Source organism: Lissotriton helveticus, chromosome 2_1 (genome assembly GCF_964261635.1).
Source record: "Lissotriton helveticus chromosome 2_1, aLisHel1.1, whole genome shotgun sequence".
Classification (NCBI taxonomy): domain Eukaryota; kingdom Metazoa; phylum Chordata; class Amphibia; order Caudata; family Salamandridae; genus Lissotriton; species Lissotriton helveticus.
Window position 1 is genome coordinate 90,416,365 of NC_136059.1, and position 24,438 is coordinate 90,440,802.

The following is a 24,438-nucleotide window of genomic DNA, read 5'->3' on the forward strand; positions in this document are numbered from 1 at the left end:
CCCACTTGCAGCTAGTGTTTTTCTTTTGATGACGGCCTGAAATCTTCCGGAACAATAAAGTCAAGCAAAAATCATGACAAAACGAAATAAGCATTTGCATAGTCAAATGACTAGGCTTGCAAATGCTCGTTTATGCAAAAGGGAGAAGGGGCACTCACTTATAACTATGCCAGCCAGATGGTTAAAATATGCAACCTAATTTACTCACAGCCAGCGAGTGAGTCACTTCGGGAATATCTATATAATTGCCCTGAACAAATCAGTAGTGTAGGCAAGTGCCAATATGTCCTAAACCCCCTTTTGTACCGCATTTGGCCGCCATAAGTGTGGCAGGGTATGCTCAGATGTGAGTCCCTTGCTCACTTTGCCACTGGATTCAAGCAAGCCGGGCTGAAGACGGCTGGAATGCCAGAAACCGGTCCTCGGAAGCTTGTTTCCGGTCCAGGGAAGACATGGCTTGGCAGTTCGGGCTGGACTGTTCCCATGAGGCACAGGGTCAGACTGATTTGCATATAGCCATGTCTGAACTGGGGTGGCAGAGTGGGCTAAAGAACGGTGATGGAGTAAACCCAGATCTTTTGACTGGGTGTGAGTGTTTGATTGATTCATATGCTCCGTCCATCACCACCCCCTTTTGTACCGAATATGTCATAAAAAAGCATATGCTGCATGCTGATTTCAGGGCCTAGGTGCAATCACCATGTTCAGGAAGCACCAGAAGACAATAGTCATGGAGCACGTACTTCTGAAAATCTACTTGCTTCGCTCAATACCCACCAGATACTAAAAGAAAACTGGCGACCACGTGTTAATATGCTCACTGACAGGTGAATATCTTACGCAGCACTCTGGTAGTATCCTGAATTCAGAATGCCACGCATTGCTAAAGAGCCCTTTCTCTGAATACATGGATAACACCAGTGAAACACCTTTCACATCAATGTCCACTCAGCCAACAATCTATCACAGGCCATCCTATAGATCAGGTCATTCTTCCTTATTTGATGTTCACACAGGACCCCCAAGTCTCCCTGACCGCAAAATACACAGTGAAAAAAAAGCCACACAAAAAGCATGTTACTTTTTCTTTAATAATAAACAGTTTAACATTATTTCTCATTTCATTTTTGAAATAGTCCTTTCAAAAAATGTTCTTTAAAAGAAAAACGTTGCTCAACATTGAATCACAACATAACTATACTTTTTTTTAAACATAACTTTGAATTATATGCTTGAATATTAAAACATGACCACATTATCCACAGGTTGCTTTGTTTGTCACAGCACTACAGTAATGACACTTGGGATAAAAAAATAGTGCAACTATCCCACTAGTCAAAATTCTGTATTTATAGTTAACTTTTCAGACTTTTTTTCTAAGCACTTCCTTGAAGATTATGAAAATCCACAGGAAGTTTGACTGGGAACTTGGGAAACCTTGCACAGAAGAAAGGTCTGTCTAAGAAATGGACCACCAAGGCATTAAACCCAAGCATGCATGCACCTACCCCTCCCACATGCCCTCCCTGCAACCCAGAGATCCCACTGCACAAGCCACACTATCTATACCAGAGTACTAGAGCACATAGATCATGGCAGGCAAGTTGTATGGAGAAATCCAACGGACATTCAGGAGGTCATATGGATATCGGTCTCAGCTATGTGAGATTCAACAAGTTGGACATTACTTCGTGATCAAGAAGATCTGCTTTTCTAGAGCACAGTGACTTAACTCCACCATTTGCTCCGATATTACTCCCACGTAGAAGCCTGTGTTATCACAATATCGGAGACGGGACAAGGTAACCATACACAAACAAAAATTACAGGAGCCAAATTACCAAGCTCAGCAGAGGTGTTACGGTAATGCAGGACCAGCAGATGCCTCGACGGAATGACAAGAAAAGGAGGCACTTGCACAGAAACTTCCCAAGTCAGAAGAGAAGTGGGTGAGTCTGCCTATCACAGATTTTTGGCCGTGAGATAGGAGCCAGCAAGGCGGTCCATATCCAGAAATCAAACTGCAGTTCACAAAGAGGTGACAAGCACGTCCCAGCCTTTTTTTCCTGATAAAGAATCCGGCATTAACCTTGAGCAGCCCCGACCATCCTCCTTACCCTCACGACTATTAATACGCTAAAGTTTCGGATGCGGTGGCAACCTGAGAACCTAGGCCACAAAATTAACTCCCAACCTAGCAATTCAGAGGTGACACCCACCAGCGCAGAGCTAACAATATACCCTGAAACTGCAATTGGCATGATCAGAGGAACAGACTCCACCTTCTAATAGAGAAGTAAATTTGGAGGTTTGAATGCACAGCCTCACACACACAACTATTTGGATGCAGGAGACCAAGACCCAAAATCCTCTACAAATACCAAACTGAAAGCTGTTGGAAAAGAAGCTGTAAAAGACACATCCAAAGAATATGTGGGAAAGCAAGTACAATAAGTGAGTCTACAACCAAATGAGCACCTAAGTTCATTTACGCAGCGCAATCAATTGTAACTTGACAACAAACTGCTTCCAGAAGACCTTGCATCATAACTTCTACAGCGATTTAACAATGCCAACAACCTTGTCTCACTCTCAGCTTCTTAGAAACTGATGGACTCCAATCTTTGAAAATGCCAAACTGGCTTAAACTTTCAGGTGTATGATAACGTTTAAGTGGAGTATGATCCAATTCTAATACTACAAAGGGATTTACAAATCCTGATGAGTCTATTAGCAAGGATTGGTTTCTGGCAATGCCACTCAGAGGTGTTTACACGTGCAATGCAAGACCCCTGTTTCTTCAACAAGAGACTCCGTAAGCGTTCTTGCTTTGAGTGGCATGGCCTACACATATTTAGTGTATTTCCATACTTGAATGATGCAGTTGGTCAGAGGACGCAGATATCCTCGGTTTAGCTCATTCCCCGTTAGTTACCTCAAGAGATATGGTGTCTTTCCACAGTATTAGTTGGTTTTGCGAACCCAAATAATATTGGCTTGCCACCACAATGACTGTACTGGCAGAAAGAAGGTTGTCGGGACAACAAACTGCGCAATAATAGAAGCAGGCATCCTGAGACAGAAGTGCCAGAGGTTCACTCCATGACTGACTGCCCTGTACCACAAGTAAATATGTGGTGGTTGAAATCCCACAAAGACTAGGCTGCTGAGTAAAGAAACCGTGATTAATTTGTTTGCCTTGTTCTTTCTAATGACGGTCAGAGCGCGCTCATGAAGGTACTTTAACAGGCAGTTCTTGTTGGGGCCTAGAAAGGGGCTTGTCATATAAACGTGAGCTAGTTACTTCGGCGTGTCAGTCTGAGTAACATAATTAATCAAACACATTCTTTGAAGCCCCTGATCTTAGGCTTCAGAAAGAGAATGCAAGGACCAAAATTTCATCCCTTACCCAAATCCAGACACTCAAAAACGGTTATTAGAAATTAAAGCTCTCTGCACATGCATAACGCTTCCACGCTGTAGAGCAAGACTGGGGATCTGATGGGCGGTATGGGTGGGCAAGGAGACAATTAACTACACCCGGGCTTTCGCGTTGTGGACGCTATATTTCTCCAGCTGCAAGGCAACCAAGTAAAGTATACACAATAACCAAGTACATTCTGAAGCTATATTTAAGCTAAATAACTAACTTATAGCACGAGGCAGTTATTCCAATAAAACGTTCTATTTATTTGTGGGCTTCTGTTAATGCCATCATCAGGTGGTTGAGGAAAATCACATGGATGCTTCCCCCAGACACCCAGAAGTCAGTGGTCCAGGCCTTAGTTACATCTCGCCTGGACTACGGTAATGTACTTCTTCTGGGTGCCTGCAAAGAGGTCACCCGGAAGCTCCAAGTGGTTCAGAACATCGCTGCCCGTCTCCTCTGTAATTTGCCTAGAACTTCCTCTGCTTTTTCCTCCCTGCGTAGCCTGCATTGGCTGCGCATAGAATCCAGGTCCAAATTCGAAGCATTATGCTTTATGCACCGTATCAAAGCTGGAAAATCCCCTCACTATTTATCCACTTTAGTTCAACAATATTGTCCCTCGCGCACCCTTAGATCGTCCACCCACTGCAGATTCTCTGTCCCCCGTTTCAAGCATGCCAGAGTTGGAGGGCGCTCTTTTTCTTACCTGGCACCCACGCTTTGGAACTCGCTTCCCATCCCTTTGCGGTCTGAAACATGTTATCTCAAGTTCCGCAAAGGAGTGAAAACATGGCTGTTTTCCCGATAATCTGTTCCCTACATTTCCGTCTGCCTTCTAGCACTTCTGTTCCCCAAGCGCCGGGAAACCCACGGGTAGCTGTGCGCTCTACAAAATCAGATATAATAATAATAATAATAATGTCACTATTATTCCTTCAGATGGCATCAATTAACACCAAGATGTGGTTTACTCACTTAATGCAAAATAAACTGTCGGAGAGGCCAACATTTAAGAGCTCAGAAAGTTATTGTACACGTACAGCGATATGAATCTACATTTTAACAAGTAAAATCTAGATTTCCTTCATTTTATAAAATAAAGTGATTAGCAATTAGTTGTAGCCATTATAATAAATCCTTTCACTCGACGACAATAAAAGAAAATATATACGTGCCCGATTATCATTTTATATTAAAACACTCCCTCAAATGAAGGGGTTGCTTGAACGCCACTTAGATTCAGGTTGCCGCCGTTGGAATTCTGTAATTCACTTTTTTCACCCAAATAGTTAACAAAAGAAAACAAATGTAAAATGATATAGTACATTTCAAACTTTATAACAAAAGTACATCTAAAATAGTAAAGGAGGTTCCCAAGAATGCAAGTGAAAAGATTTTTTATTACAAATATGGCCTACTGGAAATGAGCTATTGAAAATGGAAACATTACAGTTTTTAACTATATAAGAAGCCCTGAAAAGGACCTTTCATTTTCTTATTACAGCTTTTGTTGCTTAATTGAGATTTTGTAAAGTTTCACAAATATTGTCCATAAAAATGCTATTTCCAACAGAACTTAAATGCACACCATCAGGGAGGAACATCTGATCAATATAGAATATGATGTTATCGTGATGGATGCTGAACATCCGATTTTCACGGAGAAATTCAGTAATATTTCTGTTAACGGCGCGTCTTGCTTTTTCAGGGCTTGCATACAAGTTGAATTGGCGCAACCAGTTCTGGCGCTGCGCAATACAAGAAAAAACAATCTTCAATTTCGGAAACATCGACATTATCTTCAAAATGTCAGATTTCATAGCTGAAGTCAAAGAGAACACACTTTGATAACCAAGATCATCCGCACCACAATGCAAAACGAGAATGTCCGGCAATGGAACGCCCACTGTACTTCTCAAGAGAGGAACAACAGTCTTCCAAAACCTCGCCTCCTTGTCTGGAAACCAAAAGATGTTCTTGTCTGGCAGGTTCAAATTCTTTTCCACATGGCTTTTCAGAGCATGCTTCCACAACCAGAAGATCCAAGAGTCACCTATAACCCAGACATTCTGTGTTCTTCTGACAGGCATCACAGCGGCCACCTCTGTGGATTCAGTGACACAAAATAAAGTGTTTAATGTGCAGTAAAATAAAATAGTATCATATTTAAGTACATATGCTGAGCTAGACTTTAGAGCAACTGGAGCATAGTGACTGATAGAACAGTTTCAAATTCTCACAACAAAACTAACCTAACACTGCACCAGAGACCTTCTCAATTGCTATTAATTTAAATGTGTCTTAATATAATATTTTAGGTACTGCTTCTTAGTCTTGTTACATCTCTTGTACCAAGTTGGCTGTATGTGCACAATCTAAACTAAGTATTTTATGTTTGTCACTTTGCTATTCTTATTAGAACTCCCAGTTTACATCAACCATATTACATGTTTGTACAATGCTCCACCGGAAGAGAAGCTTCTGAATAAGCTGAGATTTGATACAATATGCAATAACTAAAATGATAAAAGTGCTTCATTGGTAGCTCTAACACCCAGTCGACTTTTACTAACCAATGGGAGAACTGTAACATAACAGCAGGACCTGAACCTGCTCACAAAATATGTTGAAGCCAAAGCTTTTAAAAACTTAGAACCATACATGATAGACACAAGGACGCCAGCCAGAACACCGCAGTAGCCCATTCGATTCCATCAATAACTAATCATCTACTGATAACCCACTGCGCAAACACCCTAGCTCCCCTCAGGCATGACAAAGCAACAAGATCCAAATCACAAGCCAGCTAATACTCGGAGGAACTCCAGATGATGAAACACCACCCCAGACAACTGGACTGTAGATGAAGAATTAGCTAAAACATTGAGGATTTGAACATCTAAAATCTCGCCTCAGAAGCTAACACCAGCAGATCCAAAACAACTAAACGCACCACGCTCGCAGACCGAATTAAAGCCAGCTCAAACAGCAGCAAAGAAAGTTTTGCCAATGTGAAATATTTAATTTCACCAGCGACCGCCTCTAAAAGAATCAGCCCATCTCAAGAGCTCTGCAACAAGCTCTCACAGTACTTCTGCAGCAAGATAACCTTCATATACAGCAATTTAAACCCTCAAACTAACCAAACAGAGCTCGCAGCACCACTTCCCATGTCATCCTAGGAAACAACTATTACCAAGTGGCCTGCCAACACCAGGTAGGAAACCGCTGCCACCCTGCAGCTCATCCACTCCAAGGCCCCATCATACCTTTGCTCCCACTACACCTTCACCAGAGGACTTCAACCCATCAGCATAGTCCTCACTCAGATCCTGAATGACATTCACTGCATCAGCCACCTTGCCATACACATAACATGCCACGGTTCTTCCCCTACTCAAAATGCTCACTAATACAGATTCTTCTCCCTGCTACCGTATCTGGTCAAAGTCCTAGAAACACTCAACAAATGTCAACCATCTCAACGACCACAAACTCAGAAGTCACAGAGTTGGCTCCTCTGCTTCAAACTCAACCACAGCACAGCTCAACATCAGCCCTCATCGCCACTACGTACGACATCCGAATAATTCTGGACAGCGAAGACACGACTTCCCTCATCTTCTTAGACCTCTCCACAGCATTTGACACAGTATCCCACCCCATGAGATTGAAATCAAAGGACCTGTAAGCTGCTGGATTTGCTTGTTCCTGACTGAAAGGATACAGTCAGCCTTTCTACCTACTCTTTGGATGCCCAAACCCCCATCAGTGGAGTACCACAAGAATCCTTCCTTAGCCCTACCTTCTTTAATGCATTCAAGATCCCACCTGCAAGCAACACCCACAACCTAGAACTCCTTTCCTATGTTGACGACTCAGCTCACACTCTCCCTCTTGGACATGACTTCCAGCACCCGGAGAAAATTTACCACCTGCATGGCCAAAGTTGCCAAATGGATGAACCAACTGCCTCAAAATTAACTCGGACAAGACAGAAGTAGTGATTTTTGACAAGAACCCATTGCTGTGGGACTCCACCAGGTGTCCAACTGACCTGGAACCAAAACAGACTACAACCACTCACTAAGAACCTGGGACTGACATAGACAGCAAATTCAACATGACTGCCCAAGTCAATGCCATCAAAACATTTTGCTTCTACAACAAAAAGATACTGAGGAAAATCTTCAATTAGCTCCCAACCAGCACCTGCAAAACGATCACACATACACCCTTGTAACAAGGAAGTCAGACTATGGGAACATCCAATAAGCAGGGATCATCAAACATTTCAGCAGGCGACAGCAAACCCTTCAGACCTCAGCAGCAAAAATCTCTAACGCCACACACATCAGAGCACCCCAGAGCTCCACTGCCTAACAGTGCAAAAACAAGCGGAGTTCAAACTACTCTCACACAGCTTCAAATCACTACAAAACACTAGCCTACCTTACATCAATAGTTAATCTCTTTTTACAAACCGTCCAGGCACCTCTACTCGGCCACATTTCTACTTCCACATATACACAGAACTTGCAGTCGGGCCTTCTACAACATAACTCCTAAAGTCTGAAACAACCTACCTCAACAAATCAGAGCCTACACCTACCTGACAACCTCAGTCGAGGCTAGACTCCACTTCTCATTGCGAGGAAACCCTCCCAAGAGATAGCGTCTTTTACAAATACCCAGAACATAACTGTTACATGGCTGCTTTTGCTAGTCTGTACAACTATATACTCTCTCTAGCTTCCCGTTTTACACCAGCTGTTGCAAATAGGAAAGACGTCACACTTTCATCTATTTCCTCACTGCTCCTTTCTTATGCTCATCACATGAATGCATCTTACCCCTCTGGTGTTTTTTTGCAGACTCTCATGGATAATGTATCACCACATGACCAAGAGCAGAACCACATGACCAAGAGCAGACTTGCCTGCTGCGTTTAACTTTTCTTTGACATCTTTCAAGAAACAATTGCTGCAGAGCAAAGGTTCTGGAGCTATCCATCAGGAAACTACAGTCATTAAACAGCAAAGGACAAGTTTAAAGGTTATAATCAATCTATGAACGTATTTATAGTAGAGCACATTGTGTGTTACTTCTATCTTGAAGTTCTTATAACAAGTACCACAAGCATGCGAGTAAATCATGATGGCATATAACATCTGGAGCATCTACACAAAAACTCCTACCCAAGAGACGGCCCTTGTCTGAAACCACCCAGGTTTGTAGAAAGAATCCAATACTAGGCTCTTAGAAGACTTCAAGCAGAATTGATCAATGCCATCTATCAGTGGGCTTCTTCTCTGTGAAGATTACATTAGAAAGGTGACCGACTGTATTCTTTTTCAAAGGACCAACTTAATTATAAGCAACAACTAGACCAAATAACCATGAACACTAGGAAAAACAGAGACCCCTTTGATAAAAACTACCAGCCTAGGACATTCACACTGCCAACTGACATTAAGATGAAATAAGTATATAGGAGCATAAGTGTGACACTTGCAACAGGACGGTCCTTGAAACCCCAAAAGGGTGTTCAGTGAAAAGTAGTTCAAAATGTTATTGAGTAGCCAATCAACTACATACAGTACAGAAGAAGTAAACATTTGGTCACCAAGTTCCCACATACTGAGTCCATAGTTTCCCGCCTTTCAACAGTCACATTCTAAATCTTCAGTAAAGCACTGCAGATGGTCACAGTATGTTGTCAATCGATTCAGTCTAGCTGACACCACAAGTTAGCCTGTTAACAAGATAAAAGCCCTGGCAGTGTACATTTGGCCTTCACTATCTTGATTTGTTTGAGCAAATCTGCAGATCCACGTGGTGCTTACGTTTGCTTTCCAAATTGTCTGAAGAGTGTTAGCTCTTGTTCGCCATTTCTCGGGCAGCAACCGCCTTGCAGTGTTTTCCATCTCTTGTTCTTCTATGCAGATTACATTACCGTTTAGTTACTTTGGATCTAAACATAGTCTCACAATTGGAGGAGGAAGGCATTAGCAGCACAGTCCTGGTTTAAGCACAAGACTTCCTTTCGGCAAAAAGTGCAGAACGTGGTATCAGGAGATTAAAAAGGATGCAGATTCTAAAGCCATAGTACTTGTCTAGAATGAGAGCTAAAGGGGCCAATGCTACTTACACATTTCAACTCGACAATAACCACAGTAAGGGGTATTTACACAGGTACATTGCCAGACTTCCTATGCTGGAGGAGGAGGTTTAAGGCTGCGCAAAACAGAGAAGGTCCTGTGGAAATAGTTGCACATCTCAAACACATTTTGCAACACAAGTACTGAACATAGCTGAGATCCACACTGTGCACTGGAGTGAAGTTGGTTAGGTGCCATTGCTGACCAGAAGAGGTCTGGCAAGTTGTACAATGTATTTCTTACTTCAATTCGGTGGTGTCCACTTTATCGATGCGAAGCGTGTTCAACTTAGGCCAATATATTTCACTTGCACAACTGTATTGTTTGGACTGATGGTCGAGGTTTCACCAGACCATACGTGATCAACTTAAAAAACAGCTTCTATGAGCACTAAACACGGAGGGGTTTTGGCTCCCATGTTGGTGGACAGAAGCACATGCTTTGGGCAGACGTCATATGCTTTCACATAAAAAGTGACTATCCTCCAAGACCTGTAATAATTTATCAAATTGCCAGAACTCTATCAATTCTAGCTATTGTGCAACAAACATTCTCGACCTTTAACCCGTTGACCGCGGAGGGAAATCCGCCGCAGTGCGGGTGATTTATGACTGGGCGTGGTTAGGACGGCCCCTGGCCGTCCTCTGCACACGCCCACCGGGACGTTGGACGCCGGGGGCCGTCCGACGCACGCATAGGGTTAAGCTAAACACATTCTACAGTATTGTTATTCTAGAAAAAAACATAATTAGGGTGTCCATTCTTCAAAAGCAGCAGCCAACTTTCCCCGTCCCTTTCCATTAATACTTTAACATGGCACTCCTTAAGGGACAGTGGTTTTCTTTCCAATTCCTAGCTTTAGGTTCAAAGGGTTGAAGAGAATAAGCTCCTTGGCTCCCAAAAAGTAATTTAATTATCAATTTTAATTTATGAATTCGTTTTAACAAATTACATTGCCGATATATTTATTATATTTATTTTAAGTCAAATGTAATGTCCTTTATTAAATCACTTATTTATTAAACTATTTAAAAAATCACACTTTCCTGAATTGTAAAAGAAAATAAGTCTTACTGACCCCTTAATGCTATTCTTCCCGGACTCTACAACCCCTGACTATCCGTTACAGCAGTGGTTCCCAAACTTTTTTCACCTGTGGCTCCCTTCACCTAATCGGCAGTTGGCGGTGGCTCCCCACCCCAAAATAGTGCCGCCTGGGGCAGACCGCGCCCCCCCCCGCCCCAGCGTCGCCACTGCACATAGGTCCATCAGCCTGTAAATGCAATTTCCCGCATCATACACGCTGCGCCCTCAGCACCTCATTACAGCGCACCGGGGTGCCGCGGCGCACTGTTTGGGAACCACTGAGGTAGGGTGACCATTTCAATCTATGTCACTATAGACAATCTCCACTCCTACATTTTTCACAGACAAATCATTGATTTCAGGTAGGTTAGTCTAATTATTCAATTATTCAATGAAAGCAAAACATGACAATACTCAACGCATTGGGGTAGCATACAAAAGTCCAGGACTCGAAAACACGCCCATAATGACTTTGAGGAGGCGGTCACCCTGGCAAGAGTAAGTCATGCCTACATCTCTAAACTAACCATTTTCAACGGTGTCACCCTTCTTGAACGCATCCCCACTGTCTAAATGTGAGAAATACATGCCATAGACTTCAATAGGATAAACCGCCCTAAAATATTTCCTCGTCTCCAGATTTTATTTTTATCTCCCTTGATTTTATTACGGTTATCCTCAAAACAAAGAATTTTTACCCCGCTGGAAATTCAAAAGGTTGAGAGGAATTTCTACTTGCAGAAAAAAATCTTTATAAATTGGGGCCGAGCACTCTATGTATTTGAATATTTTGGAGAGTGGCAGCTTTTCAAAGAAAAAACAGTGCACAAGGCAACACAGAGGATGTGAGGCACAAAGACTGGTGTATGAGTGGGTATGACTTACTATTGTAGTACTGTTGAATGACGTACTCCTAAATTTCAGGAGTAAGCGACGAATACTACTGTCGTAATGCTGGCTTACTCCTAGAATTCTGGTGTGCCTCAAGACCAAATCACAACACAATCTTTGTGAATTTGGCCCATTGGGTTTGTAAGGTAAACAGTTTAGGGAATGCATTCAAGGGTGGTAATGTGGGGGAGTATCAAAAGTTTGTTGCTGGTGCTGCCAGGAATTTTGGTTTTGGGTGAGGTGAACTTAGGCGGGTCGATTGTCAGCAGTGTTGACTCTACAAGCAGAATTCTTGGAGGGGGATCTTAAACGCAGATGGGATTGCCAGTAGTTTATAAATGTAAGAGGCAGACTTGCACTACATCTAAACTGAAGGAAATTAATAGATATGCGCGTTTATTTTTTATGTCGGAGAGATACCGTTTTTAAGAGGTGCAAGAGGAGCAGGAAACCTGGAAGCCCAGACCTTAAGTATCAACTGATAAATGAAGAGCAATGTACAGTGACTGCCTAATTAAAGGCTGTTTTGCGTAAGGTAGGATGCACTGAAGTCCCTTCCCCGAGCCAGCTCAGTTTCTCACGCTCCCAGGGGTGCAGGCGCACACACACACACACACACACACACGTGGGGCCTCTTGCTTCAGAAAAGCTCGGTGATGTGACTTTTAGATTTTTTTGCAAACCTATGGCCTTTTTCATCACGGTGTGGCTTGTTCACTGAATACTGGCCCCCGAAATAGTTTTGCCTGGAGCGGACCGCCCCTCCTAGCTGCGCCACGGCACATAGGTGCAATTTCCTACATTGTGTGCTGCGGCGCCCCTGGCACCTCATTACGGCGCACCGGGGTGCCACGGCGCACAGTTTGGGAACCACAGCGTTACAGCTACTCATCCCTGAACCCTAAAAACCTATTCTGCCCCGTAATGCTACCTTACCTAAACTAGAAAACTTTACTATAGCCTTATTGCCCGATGTAGCACGATATACCGCCTATTAAAGGCCTGCTCCTGCGTTAAAGGCACGAGCCGAAGGCGAGGGACTTTAACAAGGGACGGGACTATAATAATAATAATAATAATAATAATAATAATAATAATAATAATACTGAAATTTATTAAGCGCGACAGCTACCCCCAGACACAGGGGTGTCCCGGCGCTAAAACAACTGGGGGAAAACAGGCACCAAGTGCAAGAATGCGACTATTAGTTCTGTACCACTGCTGTCTTGAAGAGCCATGTCTTCAAGGCCTTTTTAAAACAGAGTTCGGACTCGGCGCTTCGGAGTGAAGCAGGGAGGTTGTTCCACAGTACAGCTGTTTTCACTGTGAAAGCTCCTCCGCCCCCCAGTCGTGCTTTCTTAAAGCGCGGAGTTTGCAGCCAGTTAAAGGAGTTAGAGCGCAAAGCCCTGTTTTGTTGGTAAGGACAGAGTCTTTCCTTCAGATACTTCGGGCAGTTTCCATTTAAAGCCCGATAGGCCATTGTCATAGCCTTAAATATGATTCTTTTTTCCACTGGTAGCCAGTGGAGTTTGTATAAATGCGGAGAGACATGTTGTCGGAAAGGAATCCGGCAGTCTCACAGCCGCATTTTGAATCATTTGAAGGCGGTGGATAGCATATTTTGGGAGGCCAAGATACAGTGCATTGGCATAATCAAGCCTAGATGTAACTGTCGCATGTACAACTGTTTTGCGGCAATCTTCTGGAAGCAGGTGCAACATTTTTCACAGATTTTTTAAATTACTGAAGCAGATAGGAGAGACTTGTATTTGGGCTAAAAAGGTCAGATTTGCTTCCCATTTCACGCCCAAATTTCGAATAAAGGCAGCCGGGGATGGAGGAGTGCCCATTTCCACTGGCCACCATAATTCTGACTCTGGCATCCTACCTTGCCCAAAAAACATAACCTCGGTTTTTTCCGCGTTAAGCTTTAGTTTATTAGAATTCATCCACGTAGCTATATTGCGCAAGCACCCCTTGAAATTATTAAAACCCTCCACTGTCTGCTCTCTACAGGGAAAAACCAGCTGGGGGTCGGCAGCATAGGAAATAGCCTTCACCCCCCAGTTGGCAATCAGAGTGAACAGAGGGGCCGGTATAGCTCTACTACGAAGGGCTATAAGGCTATTAGAACATTCTGCCACTAAGGGTAGAATGTTCTAAAAAATTTAACAAAGGCTTCTCGAAGCTCGATGGGATTTAAAATCCCCTAGAGCTCAGAGAGACCTTTGTAACACATTGGAATGTTACTCTGCGGGCCACTTCCGGCCCGTAGAAGCAGGGAGCATTGCCCTCAATGGAGCTCCCAACATTCCAAAGTTCTAATATCTATTAACGCTACAGAACCTTGAACGTTAAAAACTTGTAACTATCTATAACACTACACTACCCTTCCTCCTAAAAAACCCTAACTACCACATAACCATACCCTCTCCTAAACCCTAAAAAGCCCTTAACGCTACCCTTATCTGAATCATACAGACACCTTACTATCCATTAATGCCATTCTTGAACCCTAAAAAACCTTTATATTCCTTACTGATACCCATCCCAGAACTCTAAAAACCCTTAATAGCCCTTAATGCTATCCTTTCCTGAACCCTAATCATCTCTTGCTACCACTTAATTCAACTCTTACCTGAACCCTAAGAACCTAACTATCCCTTACAACTACTCATCATTACGCCCAATCAAACGCTTGCTTCCAATTACCACTTCTTTTAAGTGAACCCCTTTACTACCTCCTTAAATGCTACCCATTCCTGAACCCCAAAAATCCCTATTGCAACCACTTAAAGTTCCCTACTCTGGACCATACAAGCCCTTCGTACCTGCTAACGCAACCCATCCCTGAACCATAAGGAATGTTTTAGGAATGGGTAGCCTTATTACCACTTAACACTATCCATTCCTAAAAAGCCTTACTGCTCTTTACTGCTACCCTTTCATTAACCTAAAAACCTCTTGCTACACCTCAATGTTCACCTTCCCTCATCCTTAGAATCTCTAACTCTCCCTTAATAGTACCATCCTTAAAACCTACTTACTACCCCTCAACAGTACCATTTCCTGAACCCTAAAATCCCCTTGCTGCCACTTACAGCTATTGTTCCTCAAACCCTTAAAATCACTTAACACTCACCATTAACGCTGTCCTTCATTGACTCAGACAAATATACTGCCCTGTTAACGTTACTGACAGCCTAAACCTAAAACCCCTAACTACTCCTTAACCAATGTTCCCTCGAATATCTTTTTTGCTGTCCGGCAATGCAGAGTTTGAGTGCACACTTTTCTGCGCTGTGTTTGCGAAAATGATCCATAACAGAACTATGTGAGTGAGCGTAGCGTGGTACCTCTAAAAAGGGTGCAGGCAACACTATTTTTGGACAAAATGGGAGGAAGGGTGCATGGCTGAAAGTTTTTTTTAATGAGTGCTATGACGCAGCCAGTGTTGGCAGCATCCTATCTTTTTAGGGCTCGCCTACGCAGCGCTGCTTTGGAGTGACCTCTTTGAATCGCTCCAGGCTTTTGTTGAAACTCGTACATGTTCTGCACTGTTTCCTATTAGTACTCGTGCATGTACGGCGTTTACCTTGCGAGAGCGAGCAGCGGCGCCATCTGTTTGCAATTATCGCACCTGCTGCTACTCGCTCCCGTAAGGTAAATGCTGTAGATGGACTGAGCGCGATCGCGATGACTAGCACAGGGAACGGGTTCATGAAAGGGGCACTGTACATATCGCACAACAGGGAACACTGAAGCGTTGACTGGTCCCGGGTGACCCTCAGCTTCAGGAAATGCTTTCAAACCACCTAGGGATTCATTGTGCAAATGTCAGGACAGGCCTTTAAGTAGTGGTCCGGCTCCACGCGCCAGTGGTAAACCAAGTGAGGGTCTGCCACAGACATCTGTCTGTACCAGGAACCGCAGGATTTTAATCCCACAAGTTTAGGGAGAAACACTCACAGAATAGGAGTAAAAAGGGTTGGCAAAACATCAAAATAGTCATCAAAAAAGTGGATCGAGGTAGGTCTCTACCGATTTGCACTGATGGCACAGAAAGAAAAGAACTGATGTCAGCTTGCTGGGGTGGTGCCTATATATACGCACCATGCACGTCACATCCTGCGCTATTGACGGCACCTACCAGGTCACAGAGGTACTGCTCCAAACCTTCTGGATCTAGTCTGATGCGTGGAGAATATTCTACAGTAAGGCATCAGCAGCTAGAAATGGGAGATAATCCTTTCCCTGAACCTTACAAATCCCTTACTATCTGAACGCTATGCATCCCTAAACACTACAACCCGTAACTGTGCCTTGAAATTACACTCCCAGAACCCTAAAATGATCTCACTACCCTTCAAATCTACCCATTCCCGAACCCAACAAACATCTTACTCCTCCTTAATGCTCACTAAGACCCAAGGGTAAAATAGTGGGAAGAATTGGGGCTCAAAAGACTGATTCCCCCAGTATGTCTAAAGTAACCCTCAGGGTCCCTGTTATTTCTATTGCCACCTCCTTGCCTGCATTTATCAATATCCCTGGTATCAGGAACTCTAGGGAGGAGCTACTAGGTGATAGACACTGTTGTAAGGCACGTATTGGCATTGAGCAACAAGGAAACACAAACTAAAGAGCTAGGAAACTGTTTCCAGGGCCTCAGTGGAAGAACTTTCAAGTTTATGTACAATAGATCTTTTATTTATTTTATTTAAGAGGGTTTATATAGCGCTAGCCAAACCCGGGGGTATCGAAGCGCTTTACAGCAAGTAGGGGAGAAAAACACACAAAAGAGGGACAGGAAAGCGTAATTGATCAAAAGTTCCAGTGTGATATGAGTCCGAGGAGCACATTGAGGTAGAGTGGTTCCGAGGTAGTTTCGATCCGTGGGTAAAGTCCTGAGCTCCGTCTCCCTCCAAGCGTGGAGGAGAGTAAGGGGTTAAGTGGCGTGGATGGGGATGTTGGAGCAATTGGCTGTTGGCAGCAGGCTGTTGGCTTGTGCGCTTCGGATTTCAGTTTGGGAAGGTACAGTTGAGGTATAAGTCTTTTAAGAGTCTTTTGAATTTTATGAAGGAGGGAGTAGTCCTGATGTCATCCGGGATGGCGTTCCATATTCTGGGTGCGTTTCCTGCGAAGGAACAAGCCGCAGTTTTTTGCTTGCGTGTTTTCAGAGGGATTAGTAGGAGGGTGAGGTTTCTAGACTGGCCGGCTTTTTTGAGCTTTGAGGCCAGGTATTCTGGTTTCCCTGTGTATAAGGCTTTGTGAGTCAGGCAGGCAGTTCTAAAGCTGGCACGCAATTCCACTGGAAGCCATTTTAGATCTTGGAGTGCGGGAGATAGGTGGTCGTATTTTTTTACTCCGGTGACCATTCTGGCAGCCGCGTTGAGAGTTGTTTTGAGTGCGGCTAGGCGGGAGAGAGCTGTACCGGAGAGAGCTGTACCGGAGAGAACTGTGTTCCCATAGCCCAGTCTAGATAACACCAGTGTTTGGGTGGCTTGTTTGAGGTCCGAAGGCAGGATGAAAGGTTTGATTTTGTTGAGGAGCTTCAAATTGAGGAAGGCATTCTTGGCAGAGGTCTTCAGTGTTCAGCTGGTTTGAGTCCTTTCTAGCAGGCCACCGTCAAATGGTCTGGGCTCCTCCGTTCTCAGCAGTGGTACCGCCATTGGAGGTAGGGGTCCCTCAGGGCTCACTTTTGAGCCCTACCCTATTTAACATCTACATGGCCCCCTTGGCGGCACTGGCGGAGTCGTATGGTGCCTAGATAGTTTTGTATGCTGAGGACACCCAGCTCCTCTTCACCTGCGAGAAGGATTCCGACATCAATGGTGAGAGTATCCGAAGTTGCCTTGGGGCTGTGTTTGAATGGTTCCAGCTTAACAGCCTCAAGTGCAACTCTGATAAATCAGAGGTGCTCTTTTTTGGCTGCCCGTCTGACCCACTGTGGCACTCTGGGTGGCCTTCGGCCATGTTCCCTCCTTCAGCTGCTTCATCCACGGCCAAGAATCTTGGAGTAAAGATCGACAATGGCCTCACCCTGAAGCCCCAGATTCTCGGCCTGGCTGGAAAATGCTTCGGTCTTCTCAAAATGATCAGGAAATTTCTCCCTCTGCTCTCACAGGCTCACAGAAAAATTACGGTGCAGGCTCTCAAAGGCTCTCATTTGGATTATGCGAACGTGCTTTATCTCGGACGTCCTGAGTATCTTCTTTCAAGCTTGCAAATAGTCCAAAATTCGGCCGCGCGAGCCATTTTTGGCCTTCATCGGAGAGCCAGGGCATCAGATCTTTTGAAAGCCCTCCACTGGCTTCCGATTCGAAAACGAATCGCTTTCAAGGCCCTCACGCTTGCTTTCAAAGCCCTTCATGACACCAGCGCCAAATACATCAGGAAACGGCTGGCTTTTTACCAGCAATCCAGATCGCTTAGGTCAGCTTCGCTGGCCTTGGCGACTGTTCCTGTTATTAGGCTAGCACGCATTGGTGGCCGTTCGTTCAGAAGCCTGGCGCCACAATTGTGGAATGCCTTGCCAGTGTCTCTGAGAAGGAATGTCAACCTGTTAGCCTTCAGGAAAGATCTTAAGTCCTGGTTGTTTGTTCAGTAGTGCCTGTCATCTGCCGCCTGCCTCTGTTCCGCTTTGGGTTTGAAGCGCCGGGACACTCCTCGGAGTAGCTGAGCGCTATATAAAACTCACCCTAACATAACATAACATAACATTAATGTGATTGGTCATGGTTAGTTTTTGGTCAAGGGTGATTCCTAGCGATTTTACTGAGTTAGCCAGGGTGAGATTGCCACTGAGAGCATTGATAGCTTTCAACCACTCTACGATTTGTGGGTTTTCATCTTTGTTGGAGATTAGGAGGAATTTGTTTTTTTCTTGATTGACTTTAAGGTGGTTTGTGGTGAGCCATTGTTGAACTTCTTTGAGAGTGTTGTTGAGTCTTAGAATGTCATTAATGGAGGAGGTTTCCAGGTAGATCTGGGTGACGTCAGCTTATAGGTGGAAGGGTATGTTGGCTTTTTTCAGGATGGATGTGAGGGGTTCCATGTAAATGTTGAACAGCTGAGAAGAGAGTACTGAGCCTTGGGGGACACATCTGTTGACGGGGAGAAGGTCGGACGTAAAGGATTTGATTTTTATCCTTTGGGAGCGACCGTGAACGAAAGAAGAGAACCATTGAAGGACCACCTGGTCAACACCTACTCGGTCTTTGAGAGTCTTGATGAGAAGATTGTGATCCACCGTGTCAAAGGAGGTCTAGGAGAATAAGTAGGCAACATTGGTCAGTGTCAAGCGATTTGAGGATGTCATCGACAATGTTGAGGATCGCAGTTTCAGTGCTCCAGCCTTTTCTGAAGCTTGATTGGTATTGGTCTAGCAGGTTGATATTGTCCAAGTGCCGATTCAATTGATAGAGAACGCATTTTTCGAGGAGTTTGGATAGGAAGGGGCGATTGGAAACCGGTCTGAAGTTATTGAGGTCGTTGGGGTCTAGGCCAGGCTTTCTGAGTAATGGTGGGACTTGGCCGACTTTGAGACAATCTGGTATGATGCCAATTTTTAAGGAACGGTTTATGATTTCGCACCATAGTGGTGCGAGGGAGAGTTTCAGCTTTTTGGTCAGTTGAGAGGTTACAGGGTCGAGGATGTGTGAGGAGGGTTTGGAGGAGGAGATTAGATTGAGAATCTCATCTTCAGGTACGGGGTCGAAGGTACTCCAGGTTTTCATGGGACGCGAGCTAGAGGTGATTTCGATTGCTGGAGCTGAGTTTTTAGAGGCGGGTTTGAGGATGGTGCAGAGTGATTGCCCGATCTTGTTGATTTTTTCGTTGAAAAAGGTTGCGAAGTTGTCACATAGACTTTGGTGGCCTTGACGGGGGTTGAGGAGAGTTTGGAGGTTTGCTGCTTGATGATGTTGAAGAGTTCTTTTGGCCTGTTTTTGGCATGGTCAAGGGCAGTGCAGAAGAAGCTGTTTTTTTCATTAATGATATGTTTTATGTATACTCTTCTTGCAGTTTTGAGTTTTTCGCACAGGTTAGCAGAGGGGTCTTTTCTCCATAGACGTTCTGTGGCTCTAAGCTGCCTCCTTTCGTCGTTAATGTCCTTGTTGAACCAGGTTCTGGAGGTGATGTTCCTGGATTTTTTCAGTTTCAGGGGGGCAAGTTGGTCTAGGATAGAGGACATGGTTGAGTTGTAGTGGGATGTGAGGTCTGTTGTGGAGAGACCATCCTGGGGGATGGGTAGGAGAGTAGTTATTTTTTCTTCCAGGTCGGCCATATTGATCTGTGTTAGGTTTCTTGTGCATGCGGGGGGTCTTGGATGGGAGGTTGGCGCATGATCGGTTGGGAGATGCAGAATAAGACTAAGTGGTGGTCTGACCAGTCGACCGGTAGGATGCGGTCTATTGTGATTGCGTTATGTTGGGCGATGATGGCATCCAGGATTGCTCCTTTGTTGTGGGTTTCTTCTGAGCAGTGCTGGGTGAGGTTGTTGCTCTGTAATAGTTCATTCAGGTTTTGGATTGGTGCACTGTTTCCAAACCGGTCCTGGAGGGCCGGATCCATGCCAGATTTTTGGGATATCCCCATTGAGATACATGTAGTTATTTTAAAAATATGGCATGGATCCGGCCCTCCAGGACCGGTTTGGAGACCCCTGGTTTAAATCATTCCAGTGCATGTTGAGTCCCCTCAGAATTAGGTTGTTGCTGTCTCGGAGAGAGCAGTGGGCGACCAGGTCTGAGAAGTGTTCCGTGAACGAGGGGGTGTTGCCAAGAGGATGGTAAAGGAGATGACAGTGAAGTGAGTTATTGTTGCTTGTGATAATGTTGGTGGTTAGGCATTCAAAGGAGTTGTAATTGAACGTGTCGATTTCAGTCACAGATAGGTTGTTGTTGTGGATGATTGCTAGTCCCCCACCTTTCCGATCTGTCCTATTTTTGTTGATGATAGAGAAGCCCGGGGGTACAAGTATATCCATGATTGGAGGAGAGGTGTCGTTCAGCCAAGTCTCTGTGATGAAGGCTATATCAATGCCACGGTTGAGGATGGATTCCGCAAGCTCTGTGGCATGTTTAGTGGCGGACATGCAGTTAATGAGCAAGCAGTTGGTCTGGGATGTCTCTTTTGGTTCCTTCGTGAGGGGGGGCAGTAGAGATGTTGATGAGGGAGGGTGGGGTCTCCGGATGGGGTGATCACTTCTGAGTGCAGTGATTACTTGGATTGAGGCCTGTGGATGTGTGAAGATGGGGTGGTGTTCGAGGAGGCCAGCTTGGTCGCTTCGCCAGACATCATGGCTTCCATAGTTCTATTGTGTCTTCTATAGCGGTTCGGGAGGGCGGGTGAGGTCCTTGGGAGAGAGGTTGGGGGGGATAGGGGTCAGGTGGGGGTTTAAGGACGGCTTATGGCATGTGGCGAGGTTGCTTAGGATGTCCTTCAGGCCCTGTATTATAGTAGCCACTTGGCTTTCCATCAGGGAGAGTCGGCGCCCTGTCTCTTCTTGGGGGGAAATGGGGGGCATTTTGGTGGGGTCTTCACTGAGGGGCGAAGATCTGACAGCATTTTGCTTACTTTTGGTGGTTGTTGAGTTGTTGGTCGGGGTTGTGGGATGGGGGCAGGGTGGGTGGGGTCGTGATGTGGTGGTTGGTTTCTTATGAGGATGGGGGGGTGCTCGGGAGACTTAGCTTGGGTATTGTGGTCGACCGACAATGCTTGACGTGGGTTATGGCCGGGGGGGGGTGAAGGGGGGTTTAAAGGGGCTGGACCAGTGGAGGAGGGGGTGTCTTGTTCTTGAGGGAGTGGGAGGTTGCTCGAGACGGAGCGTGAGAGTTGGTGGAGGCGGGTGGGGGTATGGCGTGGATGTTCTGGTGTGGAGACTGGTTGTCGAGGAAGGGGGGGACCGAAGGGAGGGGAGGTTGTGTGTGGGCGAGGGTAGTCCTCAGAGAGGCAAAGAGGAGATCGAATGACTCCAGGTTGGTATTGTTGGCTTGAATCAAGACTGCCATTTGAATGAATTGTCACAAAGGTGTTCCCGCAGCGCGCCTTGCAGTTAGGTGTGGATAAAGCTAGTTTGCAGCTGTGAAGAGTACTGATGGCTTTGGAGATGTGGAGTCGTGCTCTCAGGATGGAATTCCACTTGTCGGGGCTTTCCGTGTGAAAGATGAGGTCCATTTTTACTTGGCCTTTAGCGGAACAGTGGTACCACCAATAGTCATTCATAGAATGTTGGATGTTTTGCTGTTTTACCACAATTCAGCAATACCGCCACCACGCCTAAATGCATTCTACTACAGAAAGTAATATTTTTGCAATGTTTCCTCAGGATTCCGAAGCAAGTAAGAAACACTATTGTGATGAACAGTTCTGCATACAATGCATGCAAACAGCATTTGTGAATGTCTGTCTTTACATTTGCTGGTACATTAAAGCCATGCCTAGTGGCTTTGTCAATACTTGTTGACTAATAACCTGTTATCATACCTCGAAAGGAATGGTACCAAGCATGCCATACACCGGGTGCTTGTTTAAGTAGCTCCTTTATTCTACTTTAAACATAATGCATAGAAAATCGATTTCAGTCATGAGAGGGTGCTGAATTAGCCACAACACATATGTTAGTTGGAAGGTTTTAATTGTTTAAGTACAAATTAAACCTTCATTTAAATTCCAAAACTTCAACAATTGTGTATCAGAAGTGACTAAGAATGAAACGGAATGCAGCATGGATTCAGCTTACTTAGTTTTGGTAGAAACAGTTGAAAGTTTGCAATTGTGCTACTCCCGCCAGATACAAACTTGAAAAATGTTTCTCAGATCATAGTTCTCAGGTCATATTTGGAGGGGCGTATTGCCACAAGGTGCTACTGGGCCACAACCGTGGGGCTTGAGGACATTTTCTTACAAATAATAGCACTTGTGGTACTTCCTATCGCCTCCAAATCTCGATCAGCTACTTACTCTTTTCTCTAAGGAGCCATGATGGCTGCTGCTTGTAGGCGGTGCAGCCCTCCTTTGAGAAGGCACTCAAATTCAGTTAGGAGTACAGGAAGTAAGTAGCCTAACTCTGAGCACCTCAGAAATCAAAGTCAAAGTAAAAAAAAAACAAGCATTTGCAATGCAATAGGTCTCACATTTACGAGAGTTTAATATACTGGCATTGTAAATGACAATGCCTTTTATTTATCTAATTTGATAATTAACACAAACAAAAGGCATTGTCATTTACCATGCTAGTAGCTCTAACCCCTTTTTTTTGTAAATACGAGACCTACTGCATTTAAAAGAAGGAGCCACCATTGTACTGGGCTGCTTGTAAAGTGAGAGCGCTCATAGCGCGATGAATGTTGCAGGAAAGCAAGTCGTACCTGCAGTAGGAGAATCTCAAAATAAAAAGAGCTTACAGACTAAATACGACACACCGTGTAACAGAAGTAAAAGGGCCAGTCCTCATGGGAGGTTACAAATTAAGACCAGGCGGTATTAAGGAGGAACTAAGAAACTAAGAAGCCTATTAGCGTTGCTGTGAACGTTTTCAGTGGTTTTTTTTTTTTTTTTTTTTTTAAATCGCTGTTCATATTACATTTAAATTGCACTGGTGTTGTGTGTCTTTGTACATGTGCATATAGCTTGCACCGTTGCTCTCTGTGCTATGCATTTTCCATTAGTGAAGCTCCTTCATATTTTTATACATATTGTGATAAGTCGTCCGCTTCAGGGCACTCCTGTAGGTGACACCCAATGACGGCTTAACACATTAAAATAGCACTTTTCAGGGTATGGTGCGTCGTATGGTAGCAGTGGAAATTTTCACAACTTTACGTTTGCACTGATTTAGGCACCTGTTAATTCTGTCTAAAGCGTGAGGAAACCTTTAAACAGAAACCACAACGATTTGCTTTGCCAAAGGCTTACTTATAGTGCCTCTGTTGCATGTTTACACTTTGAAGAGATCTCTGACTGTGCTCGTGCATTCGTTTTCGAATTTAAATAGATTATAGTACCTCCTGATGAGGCACTGGAAGCCACAGAGACCCGGCCCACTAAAAACCCGGGAAATAGAGCTTTCTATAGCGGAGGTAAGGCAGTAAGTTAGGGCTCCACTAACAAATTACAGGAACATGTAGGACATAGGCTCATATTTACCAAACAGGGTTCATGCTAAGGGCAAAATGCTATTTTCCCAGTAGCACAGAAAAATCCTTGCCCCATTCCTGCTGCAGGTTTATTATAGGGTTTCATAAAAGAAGTGCCTGTAAGAGAGGTTCATGCTCAAAGTCAGTGTAGTGTCTGCTTTGCAGGCTACACCTCACATACAACAGGTGAGCACAGGCAGCCGCAATTCGCTTCAGTGACACACAGAACAGGCGATGCAGCTGCTTTCCTTAAGTACATAACAGGTACAGTAAAAGAGCAGGAGCTCTAGCTTTCCTGGAAGAAGACCCCACCCCTGGCTTAAATGGGATGAACAAACCTGAGCTGACCCTGTGATACAACCTCAACTGTGACAAAGCGTCACACATCAATAAGACAACCTAAACAGCGACTAAAAAATTCAAAATGAATGTGGAGTAATGAGGCTACTGCCTTGGTATCCAAAAACTCACCACTGTCGGAAGGAATCTGACAGACGAAAACAAGACGGTAGGCAGGGGGGGTCTCTCAAAGGGGTGTGGCTACTGTAAGTAAGGGTGTTGTTTAAAAACACATAAGCTAAAAATCTGTGCTTAGCATAGTGTGCCACCCGACTTGCATTTTGCTGTTTCCGTCTTTGCATCCAGATATATGATACAACAAGTAATATCATACCTACAACATGTCAGGACTATTGGCGTGGTCAATGGTTGTTAGTTGCAAAAGATAAAT

General features: G+C 44.5%; 1 protein-coding gene across 10 annotated transcripts in view; it reads right to left on the bottom strand.

Moving 5' to 3' along the window:
• The window catches only part of LOC144817736 (uncharacterized), a 624,365-nt gene that overhangs the window by 389,049 nt on the left and 210,878 nt on the right, over positions 1–24,438 (bottom strand). For 3 of the 10 annotated variants that reach the window (XM_078674511.1, XM_078674512.1, XM_078674513.1), the window contains exon 5: positions 1,073–5,534. The exons of the other annotated variants lie outside the window; for them this stretch is intronic. In XM_078674511.1, coding sequence (XP_078530637.1) covers positions 4,945–5,534 — 590 coding nt within the window. In that variant the 3' untranslated portion in view covers positions 1,073–4,944. Of the gene's footprint in view, positions 1–1,072; positions 5,535–24,438 lie in introns of those variants that run through there. 10 annotated transcript variants of the gene reach the window in all.